At 40.4% G+C, this 9,644-nt stretch overlaps 1 protein-coding gene across 2 annotated transcripts; it reads right to left on the reverse strand.

Moving 5' to 3' along the window:
* Positions 1-5,245: 5,245 nt before the first annotated feature.
* On the reverse strand, positions 5,246-8,899 carry LOC122550258 (homeobox protein XHOX-3). Of its 2 annotated transcripts, none has more exons than XM_043691011.2 (3): positions 8,512-8,899; positions 7,252-7,484; positions 5,246-5,779 (listed from the first exon to the last, which is right to left on the reverse strand). In XM_043691011.2, exons 1-3 carry the CDS (start codon positions 8,897-8,899, stop codon positions 5,246-5,248), a joined length of 1,155 nt encoding a protein of 384 aa, XP_043546946.1. The 2 variants fall into 2 exon arrangements, with proteins under 2 accessions (XP_043546946.1, XP_043546947.1); XM_043691012.2 differs by having other exon boundaries at positions 7,252-7,489; positions 8,511-8,899.
* Between the last annotated feature and the right edge of the window lie 745 nt (positions 8,900-9,644).

Here is a 9,644-nt window from a genome sequence, read left to right on the forward strand (position 1 = left end):
CCACATATTGTGATTTGCCATTTGTATTGTAATATTTACTTGAAAATTACAAAGTGAAATCGAGCTTTTAAATCCCATTTGCATCAGAAATGATATAATTCTTTCTACTGGTGTTAATTAGCAATTTATAGTCTACCAAAGAGAGAGTTGGTAAGTTAATGGTTTATTCATATTCTTAACGGATATTTTTTTGAAAAAAAAAGCATTAATAAGTACCATTACTTTAGATGCTGACAGAAAGGGACAAAACTTCAAAATTAATCCTGAAATCCTACTTCTCATCATTGAACAGACATCTTTAACTAGACGAGTTGCCCTAACGAGATGCATTTGGTTAATTCCTACCTAAATTATTGACAATAATTATTCGTATTGATGAAGGCAAAGTAGGTTTGAAAGAATTTGACGGATTGCGGGCAGGTTTCACTGCTTCCATCTGCCTGTAGCTTTGGTTTAAAAACAATCGTTTGGTGTATGAAATCTCTTTGTATCATTTCCTACCCAAATGCAGTCTCTCCAGCAATAATAGCGTTTCTCTGCGGCTGGTGTTGACTGGGCTCAGTCTGCCCTGGCACCAGGTCGGACTCTCCCATAGGACACTAATTAGACGCACTAATTGGACAGCAATACATCAATGTCACATTTTGACGGGCACTCTCAGAATCTCCACAACACAGTTGAATGCGTCTTTTTTTTAAAAAAATGATGTTAATAAAGCATTCTGTTTCACATGTGTAAAATGTACACAGGGATGTATTTAAATTCTCTACCTTAATTTTAGTTTGTTTCACAAGCTCACATTCTTGCGCACTCGAACAAAACTACAATATTTGCACTGAAAAGAATCATAAAATCACGCAGTTATTACTTAATGTACATTTAAATACTCTGTTCAAGACTGTACGTTATTGCATGTTTCATTAAACACTTACTAAAATAGCCCCTTTTTCGATCGTATGAAAATGAATGAAGCGTTGGAATTCTACACCGTCAGAATACTTCTTATCGGGTCTATACGCTGGCATTACATGATATACCTTCGCGGGCTATGCGTAGATATGGATAGAGTCAGTCAAGAAAGCAACGTAAGTAGCTTGCTAAAAAGCCAATAATGTTTGCGTTACAACAAATAAAGTGAACAGCTACAACGAGAAACAGAAAATACAAATTGTTTATGCATGTGTTTGCATGTAACAGTCGCACACTGGGTTATGTGGTTGTTCAAGACAATGGATTTTGCTACAAAGGCAAATAGAATAATTAAGATAGGTTATGTTACTGAAATTCATATATCTCAATAAAGTTGCAGCTCACATATTTAAATTGGGTTGTTCTAAAAGTGGGGCTGCTTTGATATAAGGGTTACTCCTCACTTTCTATCGTGACATTGCATTTTATAAAAATGTCATTAAAGGAAAAGTTGAAGATAATAGTTCACACTTACTTTTCTTGAGCTGATTGAGCACCGTAATATAAATTTTAAAATTCTGCTAAGTTCACGCAACCCTGTTACTTGTTCAGATATTTGTTTAAACGCTTGTAAACCTGGGATTAGATATGGTTCTGATGTTTAGAAATGCGTTGTCAACTCTACTCAGAGCAGAGCTCTGACACAGGTCGGCAGATAAAGCGCTGTCTCTATAAATATTTATGATAAACACATATCCTCTCACGTTTACAAGATGGTGCCATTGATTGAATTTGTGACCCGCGATTCCAAATGATTTTTGGAAGGCCATTTAAACAGATGAACGCGTAAATTGTCTAGCTTGTATCTGAATTAATATCTCATTCATCATCATTATCATCTGATGGGGCCATTTAAGCTCTTCGCTCTGCTGGTAACGAACTAAACCCACATTAATACAACATCATTTAGGGCAGTGGCGATTTCAGTGGTTTCAGTTCAGCATGTAGCTGCCTAATTGTTGGACTTTTTTTTCATAACGCAGCCTTTTGTTTTGTCATGGGTGCTGCCGTGCCAATTGTACTGTTTATCTGAGAGCCTGTAGACATGGGTTGAGTTTGATCTGAGGGAGGGAGGAGGCACTCCAGGGCCTGACCACAAGGACCAAAATTAACGTGAAGCAGCAACGTGAAAGCTGTTGCTGGAATCCCACATTGAAGAATTATTCCGACTTCTTGGAAGTGATAGCACATAACAAGCGCGTTGAGCGGTGAATCAATGCAATCAAACTTATTGCTAGGAATCACAATTCCTTCATCAATACTTAACATGCTTTTCTTTTATCAGTCATCGCACATGTATGTCCATATATTCCTGAACTTGCACGCATGCATGAAGAACCAATTTGAACGGAGACAGTGAGTAGGCAGCGTGACAGACAGCTGTGAAACAGTTGAAGACTGTTCGCGGCTTCAGCCCACATTTCTGTGAGTTTAGTGTTTATGGGGTGTTCTTCATTGCCTCATGCTAAGGAACAAGTTTGGAAGAAGGGTCCTCACCTGACACACTAACCGGCCTGTTCAGGCAACAGATGCTGTATGATCTGCTGAAAACTTTTTTTTTCCCAAGGAGTATAATTTTTGGACAAGTATAATTCAAAACGAATAGTGACGCTCTATTAGACGATCGGTTGGTAATTTTCCACATATTTAGTAGTTGATACAATTTCTGTCTGACTTGAGAGATGTGATTTCGCTTGGAACAGCACGCTGCCTTAATAGTAACATTTTGGTGGATCATAAACGAGTATACAGAGCCACAAAGACGAGAAAATAGCTCGAGTGGGAACCTCATTATTGAACTTTTTCTGCATGTGCGATTAAAACAAAACAATGTGGGTCGTTGTCATCTAAACTTTCCTTTTTCGGTTTTATCTGTAAAACAAGGATTGGGAATTTACACTTCGCTAGCGATTTAAATCTTTCTCGTCCTACCCACTTACTTAAATGGAACATTATTCTAAGCATATGCGTCGTAATCAACTTGGTCACACTTACAAGAACACACGTTAATAAGGCAATCAATCAAAGCAAAACAATCAAGGCTTCTGTTGGAGCAGCAATTGACGGCTAGAACCAGGATTCGGCTGTGACATATGATGATCGGGATATTTGAATCAACGCTGGATACATTTCGTGTGCAAGGTTATATTGTTCTTCCAATGGAACTTCCATTTACACAAAGACTGGTTCAATTACCCAGAAAATACAATCAATTAAAGAATGTTCATTGGACAGGAGGCTGAGCCATCGATTTTTTGAATTCCAGCACCACTTGCGGACATCTAATTTTGCTTTGCCCATTAACTGTTAACTCAAAGAAAATATAGCTCATAATGCAGGAATAGCAGAGCCAGTTACCTGTCAACTATAATTTCGGCGGCATGATCAAAATCCATAGCTTTACAAAAATAAATTCTGCTCCACTGAAGACTGCCTGACCTATTAAGCAACAGACTGAATTGCTGTCTCCCTCCCAGAAGTACTTCTCTGTTCTACACATTCCTATTTTCCGTCATTTAGTTACAGGGTAGCTGGAAAACAATAAAACAGACGATCGAGGCCAATATCAACGGAACCAGTTTCGAATAAGCTGTAAACAATTGTTGTACAATGTTAAAAGTTACTGGCACTGCAATGAATTGAAGTGGTTTATTTGTTTTACTGGTTGTATGTCAAATAAATAGGGAAGGGGAAATCGAAAAATGAAACGAAATGACGTGATTGGAAATGCTTAACTTTTACTTTTAATTTTGTAACAGAATCGCTGCATTTCTTTCTAACCACATGTAGATTAAGAAATGTTTAATCAACAGCAGAATAAAACCAATTTTCTTAAAATTGCACACTTTAACTTGTCACGTACATATTATAAATAACCTGGTATTTGCCCAGATGCGATAATTATACAAATGGGCGCTTCAATTTGACTGATTAGTTCAAAAAATAATAAACTTGCATGGCCTACAAAATTAGGCCGATATTTCCCTTTGCTCCCATCTGTGATCTCTAACAGTAACACAATTGACAATTTGTGAAAATAATTTGAATATAAATTGCTTCTGGTTTTGGCGGAATGTATATCTCTTTATAGGCGCACTGTTAAGCAGTGACAATAAACAATGACTTACAGGTTCAACCACTTGAGCTGTTAAATCTGTCATAAATTAAGACCAATCAGGTGTAGGCCAGATTTCATTAAATTAACAATTCATATAATGACGAATAATTGCAAGAACAGTATCCTGAAATCGGATGTATTACATGTATATTCTAAAAGAAAGGTTGCTAGGTATGGATTTTGATATATTTTGAACAGTTATGAACTACTTTTCAATTGATGTACTAAAGGCTTCGTTAATACAATAAAATCTTAATCGAACATAATACAATGCTAAACGAACCCCAAGTTGCTTTAAAAAACATACCTTTTTTATTCTGAACTTGCAAATCAAATTATCAATAGTGACCATGATAACCTATTTTCAAATTTTGTTCACTTTACCATGTGCGGAAATGCAGAGTAAGGGGCTCTAGAGAAATTCAATTTAGCCCATTCAGAGCCTGGGATAAAGCAAACACAGAAAACAATGCTCCTTGCAATTCTTTATTTTCAAATTCCAGAGCGTATCAGCCTTCGCAAGTTTCAGCTTTGAAAACTTGAAGACAACCGCATGTGAACAAATGCATTAATCGGTTTACTTTACATGATACCTATTCGCCCAATGAAACTCTCCACACAATTACTTCAATGTCGCCTTGCGTTTCCAGAACTGTACAGACCCCCCTGTCCTCGGGAGATTTGGCGACTTTCACCGACGCAAACCAATCAACGAATTTTTAAACGCCAGCTACTATAGCAAATAAAAACGCCTATTTTTCAGTCTCCAAACATGATATTGAGGTGGAGTTGTTCAGTTCCCCATCACATAATCCCATCCCATTGTGGCTTGTTAACGTTTGAACACCAAATTTCTATGATGAGGATATTATCATACAATTACTATTAAAACCTCAACAACGCACGCACACGACTAGAATACTCTCATCAGCATAGGACATATTTGGCAGATAACGAAGGAAAGAAGTCTTACAATCCACTGTATGGGTTAGAAGTGTGAGATGGAGTCCTGCAGATATGTAATGGAGATTTTGAAACAAGGTCTAGACATCCAGCGAGCCGACATTTCCACTAGTGTCCAAACCCTTCTCTCCAGAGAAAGAGATGTGTGCACATTTGGAAGGTGTATTTTTTTAAAGCATGCTGAAGGATGTTGCCTTATCTCGTTAAAGGGACTTCTTCCCTCTGGTCCAGGGACACCGCAGCAGCCTTGCTCAACACGGAAGGTGTGAAGGTGAGGAATGTGTCAGTTCTGGTGGTTGACGCACACGTGAAGTCTGTCCCTGCAGCTCTTTGGACCACCCCATTCGACTGACTGCTGTGGCACGTTAGGCATGAGCAAGGGCTGCTGCCGGTGCTGCCAATCCCATGGTTAGTGGTCGAAGGGTAGAGGGACGGGTGCCTAAATGCACACAGCAATTCGGGACGCGGGTAAGGGTGAGAAAGAACTCTGAAGGTGTCCAGGGGTCTCAAAGGGGTGCTGAAAGGGCTGCTCGCCGATGCAGACGCTGCAGACATGCCCATGTGAGGATAGTAGTGAAGAGGTACATGGGATGGGAAGGGATAGGGCAGGTTGCCAGTGGCTGCAGCGTGACTCATCATGTATGTATAGAAAGTAGGATCGGCTGGGTGAGGCCAGGTCATGGCCAGACGCTGCCTCTTGTCCTTCATTCTGCGATTTTGGAACCATACCTTAAAAAAAAGAAAGCCAGAAGTGTGTTATTTGCAGAAAACATTGCACTTGGGTTGCAAAACAGGCCATGTTTTCTATTGTCACAAGGTATCTCCCAATTTGATGACATTGAGGGAGAATGTTATCTATCTTCCAGTATATTTCAACTGCAAATTAATTTTGCGAATCAAAGCGGGGTTGAGCCGTTGGGGATGGAGGGGCATGTTATTTCAGATTGAACAAGGCTACCTATTGCAAGCGAAGTGAGCACAACATGATCACTCGAGATCTTTTCACTGTGATACTGGGCCCTTCAGCTTTGAAAATTTATAGTCCAGCTTTTACTAGTGCCTTTTTTTGGCACACTGACATTTTATTTTTGTCGATTTTCAATCGGTTTATAAATACTCTGCAAAACCCAAAGCAAACCGTGCAATAAACTTACGACAATCGTGACAATAACATGAAAATCAATCCTCACTTTTTGTCAATGGTTCATGCACTGGATATGATACATCTGCTTATATATACACATGTATAGATAATGTATACATATTATATAAATACCTACATATAGGTGCTGAGAAACCTCAAGTGACCCGACTCCCATTGACGTTAACCCATTCAAAGTTGGTGGGTTACTCTTTACCTACAACACTACAATTCCCCAATACCCACCATTTGCAAGGGAATGTTGCTCACGGTAAAATCAAAAGGCTGGCAAAGACTTCTTTTAATAGCATTGCTTCTTGAAATGAAAAGGGCACAGAACAGCAAGAGCAAAATAACACCTATGAAACAGAATGTTATTCCAAGAACTCACAAAGATGAAAATGTGAGGGACTTGTCCTCACTCTGATGAAGGAGCAGCCCTCCGAAAGCTAGTGCTTCCAAATCAACCAGTTGGACCAGAACTCGGTGTTGTGTGAATTTTAACAATATTTAGAGGGGGCACCTGTGTACAGTGATTTCATAAACGTTATTGCATCAATGCAACAGATTAAACTAAGGTGATGCAGGTTTGCCACAATGCCACCTCTCTCGGAACACCAGATGCCTGGATTTTAACGTACGCATTGCTCACTCTGCATTTGGAATGAAAATCCTTTGGTTTCATTACATGAATATATTTTGTGTTCAGGGTTTCGTTTTGCCCTAACCTACCCCACATGAACTAACTGATGGTCATTACTATTTAAGTATCCAGTAACTAACACCCGATATTTCAATAAGATGCATAAATAGTATTTATTTTCATCAGGGGTACCAAACATAAGGTCATTTTCTTTGTCGACTGTTTATTTTGCTACTGATAGCAAGATTAAACTCAGGGCTTTTCGCGTTTTTCTATACTCCTGGTTTATTGTCTTATGTGGACCACATCCTTTCCAGCAACTGCCAACTGCACTTCATTTCTTATGCATCTTCTGATCTTATTGTTTATGATTAGTTATCGGCCCAGGCATTTCATCCTACTCCGCCTCCCGTTCACCTTGATAGTGGTTTCTGGTAAATTTAACGCCGCTGCTAACTCGCATCTCCTGGGCCTGGAAACATAGTTTTCCCGGTAGAATTCCTTTTCCAGCCTGGCGATCTGCTCTCGGGTGAAAGCGGTTCGGTATCGGCGCATCTGGTCAGCTCCACCGCCGCCTATCAGGCTCTGAGAGCCGGCCACTTTGGGAATCTCTGCCCCGCCGTTCGTGCCGATCGGATCGGAGGGTTGCCCTGAAATCAGAATCACATCTAGAAGGGTTACCAAGTGGGGCATTAAATGCAACAACGTAAGTTCAGAGAAAAAGAGGAAAATTGCTACTCAGAGACCTATCTCCTTCCATGATTCCACATGTTGTTTTGTTCATTTTAACGCTCTCAGCACTCTACACATAATTCATTTGATTTATGTCTCAAAATTCTGAAATTTGCATTATATTTCGGACTTTAAAGTTTAAAATATATCTTTGATGCCGTCAATATATGTATTCACCATACCTGTGCACAGTGTAACAGATAAAGCGCCCTTTGTGCCTCGATTGGCCTTTTTGGCTGTTATTTACTGAAGAAACAGGCACCTTCTCTAAACAGCCGACTCCTGGATATCTCGTGGCACATGCTGGCTACACAAAGTATGGGAGAAATTCCCGAGCTCGTTTGAAATGGACTCCCCCTTTTCTCAGCTTTTCTCTCTCTCTGTAGTCTCCTCCCGGCTTGAACAAGACTATAAAGTGCATGCCGGCTGCTGGCAGACTGAGATGCTTTCATATGCACCGGCTCTCATTGAAGCTCATCCTGAGATACCTATTACCGAACTGGCGCCAAGAAGACCCTTCGAAAGTGACAATCTAAACCCTCCAAAGGTGTTAACTCCTCAGAACTTGGGACTTTACGGTCCTTAAACGAGTTTCGGAAATCCATCAAGAAACCAAAGTAAAAATCGCAACGAGTTTCTTGTTCTTTAAACACTTGATTTGCAGGGGTTTTTTAAAATGACAAGTTTAGTTGGGTTTTAATTGTGAAAAATGCAAATCATGAAATTGCCTCATTAAATAACATGAAAAATGTAATTCTACAATACAAACTAAAAGCTATTAATGCATGCCTCGAGAAACTACATTTTGGCATTTGTCACGAAAGATGAGTGAGATCTAATTTGTCTAAGAGATAAATTAAGCAATCGTTACTTACTTTAAGAACAACTTTAACATGAACTCCAGGATGTAAAGTAAATGGTATTGCAATCGAAATTGATCAGTACCTTTGTTTCCGTGGTAATCTTGATTTCCCGACACACAATTTGGAGTGCAACTGACATCTATCTCATCATAATAATCTGACTCCGTTTCCGGACTGTTTTGGACAGAGAGACATTTGCTCTTCGCCGAGCAGCCATCAGATGATGACTTATCCGGGGCAAGGAGCCTTGAAGCGGGTCTCATCCGAGTGCTACCGTCGGTCTCCTCGTCCCCACTCTCCAGTGTCACAGGCGCAGACCCAGGGCTCAAGCAATTCCTCGGGATCACGTTTTCACGGGACTCGATGACTGGGCTCCCAGCTGGCTCTGACAAATTCGACACCCTCCTGCTAACAAGATTACCGTGCTGACCTCGCTCCATCAACAGCAGCATCTCTTTCCTTGATTCCATTGTGCGAAGATCGGAGATCAGAGCCAGCAGAGGAACTCAAAGCAAGGAGGGGACACAGTTCGAGGGAACACGGGGCTGGGGGTGGGGGGGAATGTTGAAGGGTGAAAAAAAAAGCGAGATGCAATTGACCTTCTGATGTTTGCACTGCTCTCGGAAGCACTGAGGGTCTGGGAAGGATCACCATTCTAATCTGTCATTCTTATGCTGTCATCGTCATTGCAGTGCCCGGGTGACGCCAACAAACTGATTGTAAGCGGTTTACAAGAGATAACGCCTGCCACCGTGAAGATGAAAGGAGGTTCGGTTTGTCGCTGCTGTATACACGTAAGTAACCCAGAGAGAGAGGGGGGGGGGGGGGGGGGGGAGAGGAAGTGCGAAACGAACTGAACAACTCCCACAAATCAGACTGTCCACAACATTACAGCATCTCTGGGGATATAGGGACCAGAACATCGGCAACTTTTCTTTGCAATTCTTTTGTACTGTATATATGCAATCGATAAGCACAATTATTTAACTTTATAAGCGGAATCATTCAAAATGCTGATTAATTCTGGTGTCATCGTCTTCATTATCCCTCTGCAAAGCACTTTGAAACCTCTTTCTCCGTTAAAGGAAACATAGGTTGCTCTGTTGTGTGATTTTTAACTAGGTTGTTACTGTTTATGTTCGTTAATACATTTGATAAAACGTGAATGCAAATCGTGGAACTGTCTTTATACTTTTATCGCACTGATGGGAGTAG

The sequence above is a fragment of the Chiloscyllium plagiosum genome, unplaced genomic scaffold (genome assembly GCF_037043375.1).
Source record: "Chiloscyllium plagiosum isolate Xiang-an unplaced genomic scaffold, Cpla_swu_hap1 HiC_scaffold_5, whole genome shotgun sequence".
Taxonomy (NCBI): domain Eukaryota; kingdom Metazoa; phylum Chordata; class Chondrichthyes; order Orectolobiformes; family Hemiscylliidae; genus Chiloscyllium; species Chiloscyllium plagiosum.

Bases quoted from the DNA above. Each gene is read 5' to 3' on its own strand.
- LOC122550258 (XM_043691012.2), bottom strand. From the start codon at position 8,899: ATGGAATCAAGGAAAGAGATGCTGCTGTTGATGGAGCGAGGTCAGCAC. The intron at 7,490-8,510 runs TACTGATCAATT...TGTGATTCTGAT, and splicing joins GATTACCACGGAAACAAAGG to TTCAGGGCAACCCTCCGATC. The intron at 5,780-7,251 runs GTGAACGGGAGG...CTTTTTTTTAAG, and splicing joins TACCAGAAACCACTATCAAG to GTATGGTTCCAAAATCGCAG.